Raw genomic sequence first — 23,764 nt, 5'->3', positions numbered from 1 at the left:
ACCGAAGAGAGGAGAAGCTGTATGTATTTGTTAGACGTGGGCTCCTTTCTCGAGTTACTACAACAAGATGGACGGCGTCGTCATCGTCATAATTCCCCACCGCAATTTCTTGTTTCAACCGACGGCTGGTGCTGATTGCAACACAGCCGTCACCACCACCACGTCATGCAGTGGGAAACTCACACATGATCATGTGGGCGAAACCGTCATAAAAACGGGGGGAAAATTGAGGGAGAATCAGTGAGAGAGCAAAATGTCCTACATACAGCTCAACGTTTCCCCTCCTTCTGTTGTTACATAGGACAAATAGACGGATGGGAAGAAGTGACGTCGTGGGATTGAATGAATCAAAACAAAGCACAGCTGGTGTCTCCGATTAGCACACCGCAACAAAATGTCGATTATCAGCGTATTGAGTGCATGTAGGGAAATGATAATTCAGCATCATGATCTTATTGTATCAATCCGATTCAGATCCATGGTCGATGAAGCATATACATATGCTTCACGGCAGCAACACGAGCAACGTGCATGCGCGACTTGCGCACATATATTTTCAGAGCAATCATTCACCGAAGAGCGGAGAAGCTGTATGTATTTGTTTGGCATTGGTTTCCTACAACACAATCGACGGCGCCGTCATCGTCATCATTTCCCACCGCTATTTCTTGTTTGCGCCGACGGCTGGTGCCGAATGCAACACAGTCGTCACCACCCGTCGTGCAGTGGGTAACTCACACACGAACAAGTGTTGGCGAAACCAGCATTGAAACGGGGGGAATATTGAGAGAGAAACAGTGAGAAAGCAAAAAGTCCCAAATACAGCTCAACGTTTCCCCTCCTTCTGTTGTTACATAGGACACATAGACGGGGGGGGGGGGGGGGGGAGTGACGGCGTGGCATTGAATGAATCAAATTGTTGTTGTTCGTGAGAGACTTTAACCCGAATGTCATTCGTCTCTTCTTCAAATGAATAAAAACAAAGCACAGCTGGTGCTTGCGATTATCACACCGCAACAAAATGAACAGTTCAACTTGAATGATGAAGCAGTTCAACGCACGTGGATACAAAATGAAATAAAACGTGATTGTTGTGTGCTCAATTCAAAATATCCGATGTTACTATAACTGAAACAAAATGACAGAAATGAATGTCCAATGTAACAATTGTTGAAACAGAACGACCTATGTGATTTATCCTATGTACATATTTTTGGTCAAAACGTCCTATCTGATGTTTTTATAGATTTCAGTGTAATTTCCAAATAAATTGACAAAATTTCATTTCATACGTTGAACTCTATTATACTGCTTCCCTCTATAAGCAACACAGTGGGGAAAAATTGTTTCATTTTGATACAGTTTCAAAATATATTTTCACAACCTTCAAGCTCGATTTACTCGAAATGTGTGAATTGTTAGATAGGCCGTTTTGAAAAGTTACGCGAGATTTGTGCAAACCAATTCAAAAATCAATAAAATTAGCAAATTATAAAAGGGCCTAACTGAAACCATGTTCAATCAAAGGGCCTAACTGAAAGGACCTAACTGGTTTGAAGACTCGTAAAAGGGCCTATCTGCCGATGATGTTTGAATTCAACATTTTTTACTAGTTTTTATGTTATGTTAGATTTAAAACGTTACGTGGCCCAGTAATAGACTATGAGTGTCGAACAAAAGTTTAAAACTATTAGATAGCAATGAGTTTAAAATAGTAACAATCAATATGTTACAGAATCTTCAATCGAGAATTTCTCAATTTTTACGTTATGCTGATAGACCCTTTTCAAATATTTCACTAGGTTCCATTATTCGAGAGAAACACTATACAATGGCTAAATATTGAAAAATATGGAGGAAAATTAAAAACGCATGGAAGGGCCAATCTGATTTTGATGGAAATTTTCAGTTAGGCCCTTTTATGACCAGTTAGGCCCTCTTAGTTTTATCATTTTCAGATAGGCCCTTGTAAATTTGAATAAAATTACCATTAATAATGCATTTTTCATGCCCGTAAGAGTATGTAGGAGTAATTCACGTAAAAAATTATACGAATAATGAATAATCAAGTTTGTTTACATTTTGCAGTTAGGCCCTTTTCAAATGTTACGCTAGAGTTGTCAAATGATGGGACAAATTCTGAAAAACAACGCAATGTGCACATTAACAACTCTTGCCCTTCGACAAAACTCTGCCGAAAATCGAATGACTCTACATGGGTGGATCGTAATAATTCGAAAGAAGTGAACGAACGGATGTAAGTTAATCGGCAGCAGGGCAAATTGACATTCGTATAGTAAGAGTAAACCTTCCAAAATATCATGATTGTCGATCGATTTTCAAATAACACTTGTAACAGACAAAACGAGCATTGTTAGATGTATTGTATACAATTTATTTTAGAAAATATATTGAAATTATCCGAACATTCAAAAACAACACCATTTTTTTATGAACTTTCAGGAGAAAGGTTCACAAGGCTGTAAACGTTTGTTGAACAGAACTCATCGTGCGGTCCCTGTTTGGAATGACAACAGATATCGTCTCCAAGACGCTACTGTTGGGCCACTTTTGTATCGTCGGGTTTCAACAGCATTTTGGTGGATTAGATCTATGATCCTGAAACAGAAATGTTATTAAAAAATAGCAAATTATTTATATATTTGATACAAACAATTCTAACTTGCCTAATTGGCCAGTATTTGCTATACCCGGCGGAGAAACCATGACTGATAGAAATGGTTGCCAGGCGATGAACAGTGCACTGTGTTCAAACGACGCTAATTGTTTGAACTTGATCACCGCTCTCGTGAGCACATGCTTTGAACAGATCATGAACAGAACGCGTTCAAATGCATCTCTGCCAGTAACATACACCTAGCCATCTCCACCAGCGAACGGTTCTTTTTCTCGGCGATTCCGTTTTGTTGCTGCGAGTATGCTGTTCTGCATACAAATTGTTGAACGGGAGGGAAGAAGTTCATCGTTTTTTTTTTCTCATCACCGACATGTTGGTTTAACCATTCCCATTTTGTGCCAACATGATGTCCAACTGAATGTGAAGACGATCGGTGGATATGTTTTTGATCCCTCTTGGATTGGCTTTTCGGTCAGTAATAAATTCAAAAGCGGAATTACTTAATATCATCCGACGTTTCAATTTTGTAAAGATCGAAACGTCCTACATTTGTGGGGCGATAGTGCATGTATTGGGGGTAGACCTGGGAGGGAGGCACCGATACTACACACGAAATAAGACACAAAGTAATTCAAAACTGCAAGAAAACTCCAGCATGCCAACGACAATCAAGGCAGACTTGATGAAAATCGCTAGTTTTCTTTTGTTGTGTACCTCCGATCGTTCTGGACAAACATGGAAAAATGGCTAAAGTTTTCAATGCATTTCATTTTCGTTTTTATTGGAAAAAGTAAAATGATGCGTATTTGAATACTTTATATTCAATCAGAATAAAAGGTGCTATCGTGACATTACTTTTGAATAAGCATGAATAGCTTTTCAATCGGTTTTTTGTCACATTTGATAAAATGGAAAAATATGTTTTGATCAATTACACGCTTTTATCATGTTTGTCCATTGTTTAAGATCTGGGCTCACAGTGACAGTTCGTGACAGCAGAATCTCGGCTCACCTTGACGTACATAAATTTCGTATCGGTTTCTCCCTCCCAGGGGTAGACTATAAATTTTATTACGTTTTGTTGATACGCCTCTGTGAACGCAACATAACGAAAGCAATAATTCGAACAAGTAAAACGGTCAAGAATCGCTGCGGTCGATCTTAAAGGGTCCTCTAAATGTCCAGTTCATTTAGTTATTCACTTATTTCTTCCAGTAGAAGTTCAAATGAAGAAAATGGCGCATATGTATTCTATGGATAGATCATTTGCACTTATATTTGAACTCCATAGCACTACTGATGGTAATGCCACATTTTTTCCAGCATCCATCTGGACCATTACCTCTGTTTCTTATATTTGCCAACCTAAAATAATCAGAACATTAGAATAAAATATTAAATTTAAAGTTTATAGATACCCATTTCCTGAAAACAAGACTGCACTTTTTGACATTGCTAAATCAACATGAAAAGTTTTGAAGTTCAATAAGCTTACTTAGATTGAACCATAAAAAAACTAGTGTAGCCAATAAATGTCGAAAAGGGGTAAGTCAAAGTTTATAGCAAGGCAGCGTAAAAAGCTGGATAGCCGTGTTGAGACCTGATTAACACCAGCCCGATGGTCGCACGTGCTTTCTGGTTACCAGCCACGTTCGCTTCGTTTTCAGCTTCTTCCGGCTTAACCAAAGACGAAAAAAGACCTCCATGTTCCTTGCAGTTGCCCAAAATGTTATGGCACATAAGGTAATAGAGCAAAATCTAGAATGTCGTGAAAAATGTACTGCTATCCGTCAAACTTGAGTACTTTTTGCAGTACCAAGGGACCAAATGCAGTGCTAGAAGTGGTACCCATTCTGAACCCGCCTACTATGTTTCTATTCGTCTCTGGTTTAACTCCGGGAACGATATATTTCCAAAGGCTTTCTCGCACCAGCAGAAACTCAACTTTAAGCTTCCAGGTTTCGTAGTTTTCGTTCGTCATCTTCGCGATTCCAGACCTTTCCATCTTGCACTTTTTCAGGGACCAAAACCTCTTGGATGGTTGATGGTCGTATTCTACTCTTAGTTAAAATAAATCTGATTCTGATCTTGACAAGAGACAAACTTGGAATAAAATTTATTAAACAGCATTAACTTATCTATGTTTGCTATGATTGAAAGTCGCCAACTAGATCTCAACGCCTACACTTTATACAGGTCCGTCCCATTCGGGCTCAGATTGGGTACCACTTCTAGTACTGCATTTTGATTTCTTGGTACTGCAAAAGGTATCCAAGTTTGACAGACCACAGACCGGCTTTCTAGATTTTGCTCTATTTCCTTATGTGCCATAAAATTTCGGGCAACTGCAAGGAACATGGCGGATTTAAAAATCCGGAATACTGGAAATAAGACTTTCTAATTGAAAGATGATGAATCCTTCATACTTGCCAAAGGTAGAAGTTCGGAAAACCCCGGAGGATAAGTGGTTTCCATGAGGTTTGCCGGCGGGCATCCCGGTGATTTGAATGAACATAGCAAAGATGGTATTAATAATAAATAATTATATATGTTTATAACAGTTATGTATCTCTCATATTTTAGGTAGACGATGCCGATCTTCAGGATGAGCCGCTACAAATTCGCCTCATGGACTATGACACGTATTCCGCCAACGATGCCATTGGAAAAGTCTACATAAATTTAAGTCCATTATTGCAGTAAGCTCCATGAAGGATTGACACACATTGGATTTATAATAGCCGCATTTCATTTCAGTTCCTTTACTTTAGAAAAACCTACACAAAGTAATACGGGGAAAGGTTCGGTTATGTCCGGTTGGATTCCGGTTTATGATACTATGAATGGCGTGCGGGGTAGATATTGTTTATTTTTTAAGTTGGTCCATCAATTAACAATATTTTATTTTACAGGAGAAGTGAATGTTATTGTCAAAGTTGATTTGTTCACTGATTTCAACAAATTTCGACAAAGCTCTTGCGGTGTTCGCTTCTTTCATTGTGAGTTGAAATTTTATGCCATTTTTTTTTGATTTAAATAAGTCCTTTCTTCTTAGCCCCTGTTATTCCTCATGGATATAATGCACATGTAATACATGGTTTTGTAGAAGAACTTGTAGTTAATGATGATCCAGAATATCAGTGGATTGATAAAATTCGGACACCACGGGCTTCCAATGAAGCTAGACAGATAGTTTTCATGAAATTATCAGGACAAGTATATTTCCTATGTTCACTAGTTTGGGTACCCGTTGACTGACACAAGTTACAAATTTTAGGTTCAAAGGAAAATCGGATTGAAAGCTATTGAATTGGGTGCGAATGCAGTAATAGGATATGCCCAATGTTTCGATTTGGAAGGAGACGTGGGCGTGGTTGCACGTGGCATTGGTACAGCAGTTACCTTAGTAAAAATACATGACAGTTATTCTCATCAAGTCGTCGACACTACCCTCGTTGAAGAGTAAGTTCAAAGAATACAAAAATTGTGTAAAACGTGGCGTTTTAACTTTCATTTTTATAATTTAGGAACGAGCAAGGAAGTCAGAACGTACCAATAGTAAATGGAGTAAAACATACTCGTGAAACGGCAGATACCGCTGGAAGTCGTGTGTCGCAAAGCCCTGCGAAAGCGGGAACCCCGGGTTCTGCGGTAGTGATCATCAAAGATCACAACTCGAGCAGTGCAATTCACAGAAGGTCTTCTGATTCCGATCTAAGTATTACGCCTAAAGGTATGTAACACGAAAAATAACAAAAAAGTCGCTTAAATTTTGTTACATAGTGAAGGTATCAACCGTGACTGTTTTTAGGATCGATAAACTAAGTTTGTTTACTCTTCTGATCTACGGCTGTTTGAATAAGTTTTCGAGAGAATATATCTCACATTTTTTATTGCCGTTCCTCTTTCGCCCCTAGTTGGTCATCACGAACACAAAAAGAATAAAAAAAAAAATAACCGACAGACAAGAGAGACACTCTCTTCTTCTTTTTCTTTTCTGGCATTACGTCCCAACTGGGACAAAGCCTGCTTCTCAGATTAGTGTTCTTATGAGCACTCCCACAGTTATCAACTGAGAGTTTTCTTTGCCGAATGAGCATTTTTGCATGTGTATACCATCAATGCTCCAGATTCCGCTCATTTAAGGGAAGCTATGTGTCCAAATGTTTATTATAAAATAAATATTGTATCGATCAAAACTATTTTCATGTCACAATGTAGCTCCAAGTATAGGTAATCAGTGGCAAAATAAAAAGAATTTGAAAAACTTTCATAAAAAAATATTGAATTGCATTTGTTACTGCATCTAAGTGTTCCTATTTCCGCTCACGTTAAACAGATTTCGGGACGAATTTACTAAAACATGCGTTACTTCGAATTTCGTTATTTATCCTGATATTTTTTATGATCAAACCATAGCTACTACTGCAATAAAGAAAGCTGTATACTAAAATCGACATTTCTTTAAAATTTTATTTGATTTTCTGCATGAGCGGTTATTGGAACACATAAAAATACCTAGTGGTCCAATAACCGCTCACGAGGTCTTGTGTTTTCAATATAAAGAAATATTTTATCAAATGAAAATAATGTCAGACGACTTCATTTAAAAGTTGTTAGTATTGCTAGAATATATCCGTGCGAAAAATGTTGGTTTTTGACTCGAAAAATCGATTTTTACACTAGTGAGCGGAAATAGGGGCATGAGCGGATACTGGTACACTGATGGTATCGTGTGGCAGGTACGAAGATACTCTATGCCCTGGGAATCGAGAAAATTTCCTTTAAGGAAAGATCCTCGACCAGCAGGATTCGAACCCACGACCCTCAGCATGGTCATGCTGAATAGCTGCGCGTTTACCGCTCCGACCATCTGGGCCCCACACTCTCATAAATGTATTTTACGATGGTTGTTCAGACGGTTTGGGGTTTTCAAAGACTTATGTTTAAAATTTTATTGAAACCACATGTGATTAATTTTCAGATAACAGGACTACCACAAAAGGCCAAGATCAAACAGGGGCGGCATCTTAAATTTTACCTGAAACCCCTTTTCAAAATTAGTGCACCGCTTTTATAGCAATGCAAAAAATGATTGCAGATTGTTAGAAATTCCAATCATTTGTAAGAAGTTACAAATTCACAGTTTATGCTGGAACAAGCAAATTGAAAGAATCATAATCACACAATTTTTATACGTCCGGATAACATTAATTGTTACAATTTTTTGTTACCATAAATGCAAATGGTTGAATGTTGGTCCATTTGCGTTAAATCACTAAATAATGTGTAATAGGCCCTAAGCTAAATTGACTGGAACCTTACAAAGGTATAACAATTAAATGCTCCAAGAAGGCACATGGTTTGTGACATGTTCAAGTAGCCCAAAAGAAGGTATATTTAGGACTTGATTAATTTGTGCCACTACATGTTTGTGCATTTACTTGTTATTTCAAAGGGGTCGATTCACCCGGTGCTTCTACTCTAACGCCTGGTGAAGATGTATCGAAGTCAAATCTCGAATATTCAAGAGAACAAATCTAGAAAATCAGACAACCGTTTGTGCTGAGAATTTGACTCATTAGTCACTTGCTGGTGGTAACCAGTGAGTTAAATTTTCAGCGCAAGCGGTTGTCTGGTTTTAATATGCCGTAGCAGTTCAGAATTTTTGCAGATAAGTCGATTTCACCTGCTTATAACGAAGTTGTAGACGATAAATCAACGGAAATCGTTAACGTTAAATTTACTGATCAGGGAAAAAACGGAAAATTCGCTAATCGTTACGATTAACGTCAACGAATTAACAAAACGGCGTTCACCTGCTTATAACGAAGTTGTAGACGATAAATCAACGGAAATCGTTAACGTTAAATTTACTGATCAGGGAAAAAACGGAAAATTCGCTAATCGTTACGATTAACGTCAACGAATTAACAAAACGGCGTTAAACATTGATTAACGTCAACAACCCTGATCTTGACCTTAAGTTCTTTTTTTTTAATCCTTATTAGTATCATTCCAAACATTACATTCATTTCTTATATCTAGGTGTTCTGTGTTATTAGACAACACTATCATCCTAAATTGGTAAAACAAATTTAAGATTTTATTAACATTTTGTTAACAACATATTACATTTCATTTGCCGTAGCAGTTCAGATTTTTTACAGGTGAGTTGATTTCACCTGCTTATAAGAGAAAAAAAAACGTTTTCAATTTACTTAACCTAACTTAACCTAAACATATAACGCATTAATCGTGTCAATAGAAGATTGTAACGATTTTTGCCTGAAATTATTTATTATTTTATTTGACATTTGTTCCAATGTTTCAACATTGGATATTCTATGTAACTCATTGGTACTATACCAGGGAGGAAGCTTCAGAATCATTTTCAAAATTGTATTTTGAATTCTCTGCTGAGCTTTCTTCCTGGTATTACAACAGCTAGTCCATATTGGTACAGCATACAACATGGCTGGCCTGAAAATTTGTTTGAATATCAGAAGCTTGTTCTTAAGACAAAGTTTTGATTTTCTATTAATTAGGGGATAGAGACATTTTACATATTTATTACATTTGGCTTGAATGCCCTCAATGTGATTTTTGAAAGTTAAATTCTTATCTAGCATGAGCCCTAGATACTTAACTTCATCTGACCAATTTATTGGAACCCCTCTCATCGTGACAACATGTCTACTTGAAGGTTTCAAATAAAGAGCTTTTGGTTTATGTTTATGGAATATTATTAGTTGAGTTTTGGAAGCATTATGAGAAATCTTCCATTTTTGCAAGTATGAAGAAAAAATATCCAAACTTTTTAGTCGATTGACACGCAGGCTTCGTCCTTTGGCGGAGAGGCTTGTGTCATCCGCAAACAAAGACTTTTGACATCCCTGAGGTTACTCAGGTAAGTCAGATGTGAAAATATTGTATAATATTGGTCCCAAAATGCTGCCTTGAGGAACACCAGCTCTTACAGGAAGTCTTTCAGATCTGGAGTTCTGAACCTGAAGTTTACGATTTGACAGATAACTTTGAATTATTCTAACAATGTATGTTGTAAAATTAAAGTTTTTTTTTAATTTTACGATCAAACCTTCATGCCAAACACTGTCGAATGCTTTTTCTATGTCTAGAAGAGCAAGACCAGTAGAATATCCTTCAGATTTGTTGGAACGGATCAAATTTGTTACACGTAAAAGTTGATGAGTGGTCGAATGTCCATGGCGGAATCCGAACTGTTCATTGGCAAAAATTGAATTTTCGTTGATGTGGGCCATCGTTCTGTTCAAAATGACCTTTTCAAAAAGTTTTCTGATGGAGGAAAGCAAACTGATTGGACGATAGCTAGAAGCTTCTGCAGGATTTGTCTGGTTTTAAAATTGGAACAACCTTAGCATTTTTCCATTTGTCAGGAAAATATGCTAATTGAAAACATTTGTTAAATATATCAACTAAAAATGATAAGCTACTTTCTGGAAGTTTCTTGATGAGGATGTAGAAAATTCCATCATCACCAGGAGCTTTCATATTTTTTAATAATAGTTCTCACTTCTTCCAAATCAGTCTCCCAGGCATTTTCGAAAACGTTCTCTTGATTGACAATATTTTCGAAGTCCTGAGTAACTTGATTTTCAATTGGACTAGTAAGTCCTAAATTGAAATTGTGTGCGCTTTCAAACTGCATAGCAAGTTTTTGAGCTTTTTCGCAATTAGTTAGTAATAATTTGTTTTCCTCTTCCAATGCCGGTATTGGCTTCTGGTTTTTTTTTTCAAAATTTTAGATAATTTTCAAAAGGGCTTAGAGCCAGTGTCCAATTGAGAAATCTTATTTTCAAAATGTTTGTTTCTTAATTACCTTCAGTTCTTATAGTAGTGGTTCACATTGACTTACCATAAGCTGACTATTATAGGAACGTTTTAAATACTATTACTGATGTAAAGGAACAACAATGGTTTTCAACTGTTACCTCAATAAATTCATTTTTTTTCAACAAGGACCATGTAAGAAAAATACACACAAAAATAAAATTGTCCTATTACACGCTATTAACCGCACTACCACTATTATTGAACACACACTACCCTGGATCAGCCACCCTACTAAAGCGAGAAAGTCGCGTTTGTAGTAAACCGACAAGGATAACAAATATTTACTAAAGCTAAATGATATTGCAACGTATCAGAATAGAGTTCATTTTCAAAAGGTATATCAACCGAACGTCACATCTACCGTTCATTTGCAGGTAACTCTCTAACGTCCAGCGACCGTTACTTTGGCATCGGTTCTCGAGGGCAACCAACTAGTATATTGATAAAACCACTGAACCAAGACGCACTAGAGCTACTAGAATATCCTTTCCTAACTATTACAAAGGTACCTCCGGGATTTGTGCTGCATTTAGGTAATCAGTTACAACGACTTAGTTTACGATTCTATGTGTTACCCATATTGAATGATTGCAGGTGCTACCGTCTCAGCTCGATCAGTGAAGCTATTAGCACGTGTGCCTAATCCTGACGATCCAGAAACTCGCGATATGTGGTGGAATGAACTTCGAATGGAAATCCGCTCTCATGCACGTGCTATTGGTTGTAACATGGTGTTGGGATACACGGAAACCACAACGATATCGTAAGTACCTGTAATAAAACAATAGTTTGGCTCCAAAACGTGTAAATGGATGATCTAAGTTTATATTCTAAGTCATTAAAGCTGATAAAACGGAGAACAAAACGTTCTAGATTTTTGTGGCACAATCATATGCGTTGGACGGCATCCAACGACGCACGCCTTCATGCCAAGATCGGACAAAATCTGAAAATTATAATTTACCAACTGTACTTGATGTTAAACGTAACATTCATGGAAATAAAAAAAAAAATTTCGGTGTTGTTTGTCCAAGCTACTTATCATTTTAGATAAAAATGGTGTGTTTAAATGAAATACAAAAATGGGTATAAAATGAAATCAGAAATATAGATATTTTCGAACCACCAAAACCGTAAACGTGAAGAGTGTAGGCAATTTTCAAAATTTTAATACCAAATTTTACGAAACCTTTGTTGTTACAATTATGGAAATTATCTGTCATCTATGATTTCGGTAATAAGTTGATGGCATGCAATCTCATTTTGATATTTTTGGTGGGAAAATGTTGCAGAAAATATTTTTCCTTAGGGTAACAAACTAACTATATACGGTTCGAGTAGACCACAATTTGAAATCGGTATATCTCAAAATCCAGATACTAATTCAACTAAACTTGGGATCTTCATTAAATTTGTTCTGGAGGTAGAGCGCTTTCTGATGGTACCTCATTCAATTCAGAAATTTGACCGCTAGGTGGCATAGTGGCTAGCATACAATTTTTACTTTTGTTTTGCAGATAGTGGAAAGTGAGGCAGTTTGGCCTCCTTAAGAAAAAGTCGATAAAAGTGCTGAAAATATTAAGAAAATTTGGATTTTTGCGTGATTTCCAACAATTTTTAGATCAATACACTAGATCTATATGATTTTCGTTGTCTTGTAAAATTATCGAACGAATGAAAATTTTTTCAAAATTTGTCATTTTTTGAGTCGATATTTTACCAATGATGTGAAATGAGCACCCTATTTTGGTTGTAAAATTATCTCATATAATCTAAAAATTCAATTATTTTTTCACTACACTTGAAAGTTATTAGTATTTATAAACACTTCGTGCAAAAAGATTAAATTTTAAAAAAAACATTCTAACCGTCAAATTTCATCATTCTGAAACAATGAAATTTGAAAGAGCTATTCGGGGCAATATGGGCAGTTTTTTCGAACTTCATTTATTTCTTTTTCTTTGAGTTTAGAACACTGACTTGTAGCATATCTATTGTAAAATTATTTGTTGTTGTATCGCTGTGTTAGATACTTTATCACCTCCGCATTTTTACGTCGTTTATGCCTGTTTTTCTAGTGAATTTATTGCTGTAATTGTTTTAAATTCTTGGATTTTTGCATATTCTTTCGTATTCCTGTGGATAAATTGAAAATCTCGAGAAATTTTGCCGATAAAATGACCGATAAAAAATCGAAAGTTTGCGAAGATTTAGTGAAATGCTCGAAGTGTGCGATCGTCATATACACAGAGCTTGTTCTGTATGCTGTGTGCAGCGGAATGTGTGGTCATTCGTTCCACATTGCGTGCGTCGGTATGGGTAGAGATCATCTGCGAGCTCTAAAGAACGGTCTAATGTGGATGTGCGAAGAATGTTTAGTAACTTTCAATGACTGGAAAAACTCTCAACAAAAGTCAACGCCACCTACAGTCTTGGGCCAATTACATTGCGAAATTGCTGAAATGAAAAGTCAGATCTCTTTGATCGTGGAAACACTGCAACGAACCGCTTCGAATGAGATCTCTTCCGATAGTCTACAGTTCCGTCATTCTACTCCTACCACCTCTACAAAGATGTGTACTTCAAATGATATCTACGAGCGTGATACGAAGAGGGATAATCGATCCGAACCGAACGTTGACATGCGACCTACAGTGAACGATGCCCACTTCTCGCTGCTGCTGACTAACATCAGCAATGACGCTCTGGAAAGTGATGTGGAGTCAATGGTTTGTCGATGTCTAGGTGCCCCAATGGAAGATTGCCTGAACGTGGTGAAATTAGTTTCAAGAAGAACGGATTGTCGACTGTTGGATTATATTTCATTTAAAGTCATATTGAAAGACAGGTGGAAGGATTTGGCTTTGTCTAATTCAACATGGCCTAATGGAATTGAATTCCGTGAATTTGAATGCCGTAGGAAAAACGCTTGGAAACCATAAATATGTACTTTAGCGATATTTTCGCAGTATAATTGTCGTCGATTGCTTACTCTTTGATCTAGTTGATATTGTCGTTAATTTGATGCGTGTTACTTTTGGTATTTGTTAGTTCTATTCTTATATTATTAGGCCCTTTTAACACAACAGTCTGTACAACTAACAAGTTGAAGATGTGGAAATAAATAAATAAATAAATAAATTCTACCCCATTGGCCAAATCGCCCCGACTACCCCTATATCAGGAGCCTGTCCATTTAGAAAGATAACGTCTTCGGCAAAGTTGTTCCGTAAGTCAAGCGATATCATTATTTGAGTCAAGAAATTCGAGATTTTGACACTAGGCGGTTCTAGCGAGCATGAAACTATTGGTTTGTGAATACTTCAGTTGTTCAGTAGCTCAAGGACTTTCATTATTTTATCTGACAAAAAAAATGCTCACGAGCGCTGCCTGGTGGCAAAATTTTGAATCAACTAGCTCCAACAATGATAGTTCTCGAATTACTGAACAACTTTGACGAAGACGCCATCTTTCTAGGTGATCAGGCTCCTGAGATATTTGCAAAACAATAGTTTCATGGACTCCAGCGCCGCCTGGTGGCGGGATTCCGTATCTTAATGACCACCGCATATCAGTTTTTGATCTCCTAAATAACTTTGTTTAAAATGGTTTTTCTATATTCAATCTAGATCGCGAGGTATTTCATGTTGAACGTGATAAACCAAGGGTGTTGTAGGGGCGATCGGGACAATATGGGCCACCTAAGGAAAACGTTATAGAATGCATAGAAAAACAGCAAAAAAATGGTTTAAATGCAAGTGGCTTGTACTATAAAATGTTATCTTCTATGTTACGTCGATAATTAATATTAACATCAACTTAAAAATTATTTTAGGAACATTTTGGAAAACCATGTTTTTTACGTAGTCACCAGCCATATGGGGCATTATAAGCCACCCTACGGGACAGTATGAGCCACCTCATTCAATCGAATGATTTTTATTGTAAGTGTTTGATTTGTCAATTGATAGTGTTAAGGTGATTTTGTATTTTGCTTGTACGTTAAACCGACAGGAAATATTCGTAGTAGTTGTGTAGGTTTTTTCCCAGTAGCACTAGGCATACAGCTAGGGCAAGCATATGTCAGCTAACCGTAACCATGCAGGCTACCACCCACCGAGCTCCCAAAACCCACCACCAGATGTCTGGTAGCATAACGTTCGGACGGCCATGAGGGGTGGCGAAATGGGGGCCATCGTTGAAAAACTCGAATGGAAAAGGGTAATGACCGACGACGTAGGTCAAGAACCTCTACGGTTGAAAATTTAATTACTGGTCGTTCACTTGCCCGGATACTGCTGAAGAAGCTAGTCGCAAAAACCCAAATTTAATATTTGAAAAGTGAAGTTAAGAGAGAACCAACAAAGAGTTGTGTGAGGAAGAAGTGAGTGGAAAGTGGACGCCAGGTAACCATCAAAAGCCACAATTTCTATTACCGTGGTTTAAACCCTTTTCCATTCTACCAGGACCCCGCCGTTTGTGGTATAGAAACCACCATTTTTCTATTACCGCCCTACGACGTCCTAGAGCCCAATTCCGGGTACTTTCCGGCATCGTATTAGCCGAAGACCGATCCGTCACCAAAGCGGTAGCCTAGGACGCGTAGGAGGGTCCCAGCAAGCTGCAGCCGAAGTCCCCAAGCCAACCCGAGAAGAGCGAGGCCAGACGTGGCCGAAGCAGGAGAGCGCCGAAGGCCAATACCAGGCCGACAGGTGGTAGTCGGAAGAAGAAGGGGCCCCAAAAGTGAACAGGTCAGATTAGTCTGTAAGAAAGTATAGCAAAGAAGTGGATAGCGAGGAGTAGATGGTAGAAGAAATACAGCCTGTGGAGGAAAATAAAGTTCGAGGTTTTAGTGAAGTGCTTGGGTTTTCCTAAATTACTAGTGCGAAGATTCCCTGTCCGCGGTAGACTTAGGTGAGCGTGCCGACCCTGAGGCAGTTGAGTCGGGGAGTCTCCAAGACGCTCCCGATTGGCTGACCGAAACTTATATTATTTAAAACAGTATAGAGAAAAGTTAGTGGTGACGAGTACATTACTAGAAAGGAAACTGTATTAGCTTTGCTTGAAATTATTGATTTAGCGGCTTATGATGCATAACACATAGTAAACAGATCATGTTATTCTAGCACTAAATTGCGATACTTGCGGTTCAACGTATTTTCTAGGAAAGTGTTCCACTTGTAATGGTGCATAAAGATGACTATGCAGTAATAAAATAATCTGGTATATTTAGGCAACACTTTTTTTTTTTTTTCAAAACACCGTTTGTTTTGCTTAGATCTAGGTGGCTCATTTTGCCCCGCCCCTTCACCTTGAAAATAATATAAGGTACCGCGGGGCAAGTGGGTAAATGGGGTAAGTGAAAACAATTGATATATTTTACTGAATATGTGAATTAACGTTTTAAACTCTTGCGTAAACCTTTGAGGCCATTGAGAACATTACTATAGGTAAGAGATTTCTGAGATTTTTCAGCCATTATTGCATAATAGAGCGAAAAAATTTTAACCTGTCGACTGTTACTCCGTAACAAGTTGGCGGCGTACAATCTTATTTTAATATTTTCAGTGGAAAAAAGTTGCGGAAAATAATTTCCTGTACCACTTCTTAGTTGTCCTCTGTGACAGTTTCAAACAGCAATAAAAAAAGTTTTAGAATGTATTCGACGTAGACCTAAAAATAACTAAATTTAAACACCGTTATCATTAGATATTGAATTTGTGTTTTCTCTTTAAGTAGCCATAAGTGAACATGGTTCGCAATTATCATAGAAAAACATAACGTGCTGATAATTAAAGAAACACTATACTCAAGCGTTAAAAGCTATTAGAAACCATGGAACTTCTCTAAAAGATGTTGCCAAACATTACAATATTAATATGTCTACTGTCTACTAGCCAATTGAAAGGAAGACGTTGACTGAAAAGTTGCTATTTTAGAGAACACACGGAAATCTCGTGGAATGTCTATGTAAAGCTAGTTCAAAACATAAAAATGGGGTATAGGTCTATCCACATAAAAAAAGATTCTAAATACGTTATCGAAGGATTCCGTTTGATTTCTCCCGAAGAGTAATCCGACGTCATATCCGACTTTCTCAAAAACAAATAACGAGCGGTGGAAATTCTACAGAGCAGAAATCCAATTGCTGTCCTATAATGTAAGAACTAACATTGGAAATGTTGCAGTTATAATGTTGTCGAATCATTTCAACTAACATAACTGAACAGAAGAAAATTCAAGTGAAACGAATAACATTTTCTTTGTTTACATGTTACTTATGTTATTGTTCATTGGGAAGCCTTAACAAATGTTAAAGCTAATAGAAATCGTGAATATAACTGTTTGTTTTTGAATTTATTGTTCAAAACGGTAAACTTTTTGTAGCGGTAAAAGTAAGGAGACATTTTTCAAAAACTTTTTGTACTTTTTTCTTCAATTTTTCTTAAATATCAATTTCAGCATGCTGCTTATATTTGGTGGGAGTCAAGCTAAAAAATATACACGACCTCATTTGTTTCAATTTAAAGTCTCTTGAATTTAAAGAATCTCAACTATGCGAATTTCATTACCCACTTGCCCCACGGTACCTTATTGTTATTCGATAATTTTGTTTACGAATAAATCTAATTTGGCGCACGAATTGTTCAGTATGATCAGAAGTTTCAATGGACTGCTAAAATTTACCAGAATGATAAATAATTATCTTGTAGGCTTAATTGGGAAACTATCAAAATTATAAGCTTTTCATGACAAATTTGTACATTTTCGTAGATATCTTATGTGTTCAAACGAATATTCTTATGGTTTTTATTGTGGTGGCTATTTAAAGCATCCTTTAGCAGATCATAATGACACTAGACATTAAAACACTGTTTTTGAGGTCCAAACTAGGGTGGCTCATATTGCCCCGTATGCTCATATTGCTCCCATTGCCCCTACAAAGTACAACGTGCGACTACTCCCGTTACGAAAATTCGCGCGACAACCGAAAGGGTAACAAGTGTTAAAGTTGATATAAATCGTATGTGTTAGTTTTTGATTTTTTTTTTTTGAAATGACAATATTTTCACTTGCCCAGGATACTGCATATAATTGGTCGAAATCAATCTAAAAATGTACATGACATCATTCATTTCAATTTAAAGTCTTTATGATTTGAAGAACCTTTTACTATACTATTGCCTTTACTCACTTGCCCCACGGAATTTTATAATAAAATTTTAGGTTTCTCATAAAGTGAATTTGGTTAAATACTAATGTGATATAATATTCGTTTGGTATACCATCAAACAGTCTCTTGTCACGGTCGCCATATAGTATTATTTCTAGAAATAAACTTTTTTTATCCTGGATTATCACACAGCTATACGATTATTTACCAATGGCCTTTGAAGTGTTATCATAAAGTGTGCAACAATTAAGTGTAACCACATTTGCTGTTTTTATTTTCTAGCGAGGACGTATGCGTATTGTCCGCCATCGGAACTGCTGCTGTGATAAATTTACAGCACGGCGAACCATCTGCAGCTGATAGCACTAGGCTGCATGGATCATCTCTAAATAAGGAAATCATGACGTCATCTTTGGATGGCCAGGAGTTCGAAAAAGACCTAAATCCTACTTCAGAACTGAGCTCTTCAACGAAATGCGCCGACATTTCTGACAATCAAAAATGTTTCGAAACAGACGGTATGGATGCTAGTGCAGATGCTAGGGTGCTGAAAGACACATTGGATTCTACGACCAAAACTGCTTCGTCACAAACAACTGGCAATCTTTGTGGGATATGCCATATTCCGTACTCACGCACATCGATCCCGTTTAGGATTAATACAATGAAATGTGCTGTATGCAAGTATGTTTCTTTTAGAATATCTCTATTATATGTTTCTAACAATACATTTATGTTTAACATTTTTTTTATTTCAATGATCAGAAATGGCAGTGTTCCGGATGTTTTGTTGTGTACTATTGAAATTCCTGAGGGACTACAGGTAAGCGGTTTGTTGAAATAATAATTAACATAGAACTTCGTTAACATATAATACTCATGCTAAATAGATATTTTATCCAATCAGGTTGATGGTCACGGAATACTCATTCAAGCACACGCTTGCAGATCAAAACGCGATCTTAAGGGTGAATCGAACGCCAAGGAAATGTCTGATGCTTTACCTTTCCTCGAAATCGAACTGCATAAGTTACTGATTAACAAGTTAAAAATGAAAGGTATGAACGCCATTTTCGGTTTGAAAACATCAGTAGCAGTTGGGGAGCGAATGATGGCACTAGTTGCAACAGGTACTGCAGTTTATCTCTCTGCCCTGTCACAGCCAGCATTACCGAAAATTGTGGCTGGCAATTCATGGGCAGATTCTGAAAAACTTGTGGAATTGCAGAAATCAATTCATGAGACGGTAGAGCGAAACAGAGAGTTTTGTCAGTTGAAGCCTCTCAATGATTTCATCAACAATAAATCTTTGGCGCAACCAGATGATTCTGATGACTCCGAGGAAGAAATGATGGATCTCGACTTGACCCATGGCAACAAAGAGACATGTGTTTTAGAAGTGGATGACATTCACGATTTGGAAATTATATCACTGCTTATGGAACCATGTCCTCCAGAGTAAGTATACGTACTAAGGTAATATTTAAATTACAACATGGTTCTGAATGAACTGTTTTTTATCCTAGGGGTTTTCATGTAGTTAATACACAAGTTGTGCCGGGTCTACATGATGTAGAAGTAGTTCGAAATCTACAAATGTTCACACAAGTATGGCGAGCTAAACTACCCACTAGTCAACCCAATATTAGTTTCTCGAAACACTACCAGCGGTTGTTACAAGCCATATACTTCAAACTACGTGCAATGGTACCATGTGCAATATGCGATTTACGCTTTAAACTAGATCTTCCAGAGAATGACGAGATTCAACTACTTGTGACGGGAATGGCACTTGGGTTGGGCGAACCATTCAAGCATACTACGCTCAAATCAAAACATATGACAAATGCCATTGCAAAGGATCAGATAAAACGTGTTGATGATGATTTAATCTTTAACTTAGATGAGGATAATACCCCTCAACAAACAAATAATGCACAACAGAATACAGTGACATCACAGTTTGGACAATCTGGTTCCATCAAATATCGCCGAAGATCTCCTTGTCGTGGGCGATATGGTTCTGGACGACTAGTTAGACATGTAAGTAATCCGTTCGTTTATTTAGATGATATATCGTTATATGTTTTACTTGATACTTGATGGGCCACAATTCTACACACGACGTTGGTCTAAGGTAGAAAAACTTATCGACTACCTCGAACATATCCACACACTGCTTTCTAGCCGAATACTTCTTCTCGCTCAGCTCTGCCTACAATCATATACTCATACGGCCGAATATGTCCATATCATCCGCGAAGCAAACAAACCGACAGGATCTGTATTGAAGCTCTCTACACAACACCTTCAAGCGGAATATTAAACAACAGGCGTGAAAGTCCATCACCCTACCGAAGTTGTCGGAAATAAAACGGGAATGTTCGCCTGATATCCTCACACAATTTTGCAAACCATCCATGATTTTCCATAGCTCTATGCGGTCGATACTAAGCCGTCTTTTTCCTTTTTTTACATGAGGGAAATCGACAATCAGACCCCTGAGAAGGTAACTCAGGGAGTGTGGGGATGTCGCACCATCGATGACCCACTAAAACCAGCCCATTCACTCCCAGCCCAGTCCAGCAATCCTCGCAGAGTTGCTAAAGTGCCAGACATTACCCTTGGCTTCAGACCCTTTTCTCCCCGGAACCACCTTACGGTATTTCTTCGGGGAGGGGCCAGTGCATATAGCATTTAACGCATGTAGCAAAAGTAGCCTAGCTGACTTGAACAATGTTACAGTGGACCAGCCACGGCAGGGCTAATCCTCTGCTGCCGGCTCTTGGTCGGCACGCCATAGGCGCTGCAAATCCAGCATAATGTGACTGACAGCCGTAATTACTGCATTCCAGGACTCGGCATCCGCACACATTCTCTGGATTATATTGTTCGGGGACATGTCACCTCCGCATGTACCGAGCATGCGTTCTCTTACAATAATGAATCACGGGCTATCGAATACGACATGCTCGCTGTTTCCTCCACTCCAGCACAATTAGGGTACACAGGAGATTCTGAATGACCGAACCTATGCAGGTACTTCCTATAGCAACCATGTCCGGACAAAAACTGTAATAGGTTCAGGGGAAGTTCACTTCCCCATGGATTCTGCTATACCAATCCATTTGGTATTAGCCGATGGGTCCATCTACCTTTAGTGGAGTTATCCCATTCCTGCTGCCAAACTCTGAGCGTTGTCTCTTTACCCGTGTTGCGGTCTCCTCTGGTACCTCTTTGGTTGAAGCACTGAACATCTTCCTTGTTGATGAGCTCGATGTGCGCCATCTCGGTTATTATGCACACGGCCTCTTCAGAATCCGTTCGTATGCGCTTGCTACTCTCAAGCACATGATCCTATACGTGCTTGCCAACCGCTTCAGGTTTATCAAAACTCTTCGATGTGGTGAGTTCAAGTACATTGTATCCAAGATGTTCCTCAAGATTTTTTGTTTAAAATTTTCTTTGGCCTTGCTAGAAAATGTTTGATAAAATGGTAAAATTCCAAAAAATCGCTTGTGTTTATCTCCACATAAGATAGTTTCACGAAATCATAGCTTATTTAGTATTTTCAATATAAATAAAAAAAAATCATTTTAAATTTAATTATGTCAATTAACTATACTTTTGGATAGGCAACAAAAATTTTAGATTTTAACATGTTTTAACGAATTTACAAGGAACTGGTTTTGACCCTTTTAAAAATCGACCACAGCTGAAATCGGATTTTAAGTTTCTATTGAAATTTCATATAATTAAGTTTATAATTTTCAATCAAATAAGTGATGGTCTGATCATTTCTCGTATCGGCAATGATACATTTTTTTCAGATTTTTATTGTACGTACTTTAATTTCATACAACAAAGTCATTCAAATATAACGCTATTTTTGCAAAGCTGATAAGAGGAGCTTCAAGAAATGTAACACTATCAACAAATAGCTAGCGATAAAAACGCTCAAAATTCAAATTCTGCTCTTGATAAGTGCAAGAATGAAATGTGTGAAAATCAGATTTTTATCTGCACTAGTCTTGAAATAGCAGTATGGCGAAGTCGTGTCCATACTTTCTGGGACCCCCTATATGAGGCACTACTCCGGTAGTTGTTCAGTTTGCTAGATTGTGACTATCAGCCGGTGAAGACAAAGGGCCAGCTTATCCGGACCCACCAGCTCGGATACCATCCTTACCAGTAACTTTATTGCTCTTGAGCTGTTGAATAGCATCCTTAACCTAGGTTGGATTACATCGTCTGCACTGGAACTAATTTCTTCGGTTGTTTTGACTTTTATTTTCTACGCTCTTAGCACGATTCAGGTGTTCAAAGTGCTGCTTCCACTTTTCGATAACCTCACGATTGACCACCAACGTATTCTCATGGGATGCGTTGAGTTTGTAGTAGAACTTCCGCGTTTGTTATGGCAGGCGTGGTTACTCCATCTCCACGTATTCCGCTTCCTTCCGGTGGTGTTTTGCAAGGTCCCTTGCTGCAGCATGAGCGCCCACGTTGCATTATTTTCCTCCATGAACTGCCTACACTCCTCGTCGAACCAATCGTTCCGTCGGTCGCGTCCTGGCCAACCTTGATGATGATGATGATTTTGATATCGTGGCTTGGGCAGCTGGGTACTCGCGTTCAATTTGCGCGTGGGAAGCGTCTTGTTTCCTAAATGTGGGCTGTGCACGTCTACTACGCTGAATTTGAAAAACCGACCTGTGATTCTCAACATGCATATTCTTTCGTTTTCGGCTACCATTCAATCACACGCCTCTGCATGTCGCCCATCACTATAAAAGCTGTTTCCAGTTCGTGTGTGTTGCCGCAGGTAGATGATATGGTTACCCCTACTAAACGTTTGCACCATCGATCCCTTCCAACAAATTTCCCCTAACATTTCGGAAGGCCATAGTGTACAGCATAGAAGTTATTCTTAAATTAGTTATTCTTTGTTTCTGCTAATGTTCAAGATGCCATTGAAGGAACGCTATGGAGTTGACATCACACCTCTTAGCTACGTACCGGGTGGACGGATAGAAAAATATTTAGGAAATTTGGACTTTTTCTTCATAAGAGAGTGCACTGCGGTGAAAGAAAATGGCGGACTGAGTGGATTCGTACACAGCTTCATAACGGAGGTTTTGGCGGTGGTGAGAGCACATGTGACATCCCTTGGTGGCAATGCAATGGTATCATTCTACATGACAGAACTAGTATTAGTGGACAATTTACATAAAAATCAGGTTTGACGACAGTAAATTGACGATGTTTTTTGTAGAAATTAATAATTCTTTTTTTATTTTAGGGCCAATGTTTAATGAGTGCCGGTGGAGATGTAGTATTCGTGTCTTACTATAGAGATGATTGATAGCGCCAACTGCAAGTGATGAGTATGATAGAGATATAAAAGTGCAATAAAATGACATTTCAAAATTTTGAAAACTAGCGAACTTGTATGAGTGTGATTAAAATATGTGCATATAATCGTTGACAAAGAGGTTAATTGCATTTTCAACTTAATCGCTTCCAAAATGCGAAAATGGCTACAATTAAGGTTCGATTTATCGTTGTTTCGGCAGATTTGCAATAGGCACTTGTTCCGCTAGCGGTAATATAATTGTATATACATTACTTTAGAAAATATAACAAGACATCATCACATTGCACTTTTAATACTAATGCCAAATGAAGGGCGAGTTGCAAAACAATAAACATACCTACGCTTAAAATAATTTATTAGTATTTTTTTCTGAGAGAATTATTATCCTACTGACTACCTTTTTAGCAGTGCTTGCGTTCTCCGTACCATGAAAGTCCTACTTCCGTTTTCGTCATATATTGTTTTTTTTTTCATGGTGCTCTTCTAGGCTGCAGCGAGAGACCTGTTGTTAAGGTCGTTGGAATGTTACAAATGCTACTCTAATGTTGAATTCGTTTTTGAACCAAGGTTGGATTTTGCAGTGTTGGTTTGAGCAGTGGATGGCAGCCATCGAGGAAAAACTTCAATCGCTGAGAGAGAATGGCACCTGAGATGAAGTCGACCTACCAACCGGAGTGAAACCCGTAGGTTGTCGGTGGAT

The 23,764-nt window shown here is 37.9% G+C and overlaps 1 protein-coding gene and 1 long non-coding RNA gene across 2 annotated transcripts in view; one reads left to right on the top strand and one right to left on the bottom strand.

Moving 5' to 3' along the window:
* LOC5568995 (C2 domain-containing protein 5) overlaps positions 1–23,416 on the top strand; it is a 31,209-nt gene extending 7,793 nt beyond the window's left edge. Inside the window, exons 2-15 of the mRNA XM_021849078.1 lie at positions 5,222–5,337; positions 5,396–5,493; positions 5,551–5,637; positions 5,694–5,854; positions 5,916–6,100; positions 6,166–6,371; positions 10,888–11,046; positions 11,108–11,276; positions 17,970–18,371; positions 18,453–18,510; positions 18,595–19,145; positions 19,214–19,730; positions 22,655–22,927; positions 22,990–23,416. Coding sequence (XP_021704770.1) covers positions 5,222–5,337; positions 5,396–5,493; positions 5,551–5,637; positions 5,694–5,854; positions 5,916–6,100; positions 6,166–6,371; positions 10,888–11,046; positions 11,108–11,276; positions 17,970–18,371; positions 18,453–18,510; positions 18,595–19,145; positions 19,214–19,730; positions 22,655–22,927; positions 22,990–23,052 — 3,045 coding nt within the window. The 3' untranslated portion in view covers positions 23,053–23,416. The remainder of the gene's footprint in view (positions 1–5,221; positions 5,338–5,395; positions 5,494–5,550; positions 5,638–5,693; positions 5,855–5,915; positions 6,101–6,165; positions 6,372–10,887; positions 11,047–11,107; positions 11,277–17,969; positions 18,372–18,452; positions 18,511–18,594; positions 19,146–19,213; positions 19,731–22,654; positions 22,928–22,989) is intronic.
* On the bottom strand, positions 1,773–3,291 carry LOC110677758. The gene is made up of 2 exons (XR_002501172.1): positions 2,675–3,291; positions 1,773–2,619 (listed from the first exon to the last, which is right to left on the bottom strand). It is a non-coding gene; the product is annotated as an uncharacterized LOC110677758 (long non-coding RNA).
* Positions 23,417–23,764: the final 348 nt, after the last annotated feature.

The sequence above is a fragment of the Aedes aegypti genome, chromosome 3 (genome assembly GCF_002204515.2).
Source record: "Aedes aegypti strain LVP_AGWG chromosome 3, AaegL5.0 Primary Assembly, whole genome shotgun sequence".
In the NCBI taxonomy this organism is placed as follows: Eukaryota; Metazoa; Arthropoda; class Insecta; order Diptera; family Culicidae; genus Aedes; species Aedes aegypti.
The sequence above is the reverse complement of the archived record's forward strand: the minus strand, read 5'-3'. Positions and strand labels throughout refer to the sequence as shown.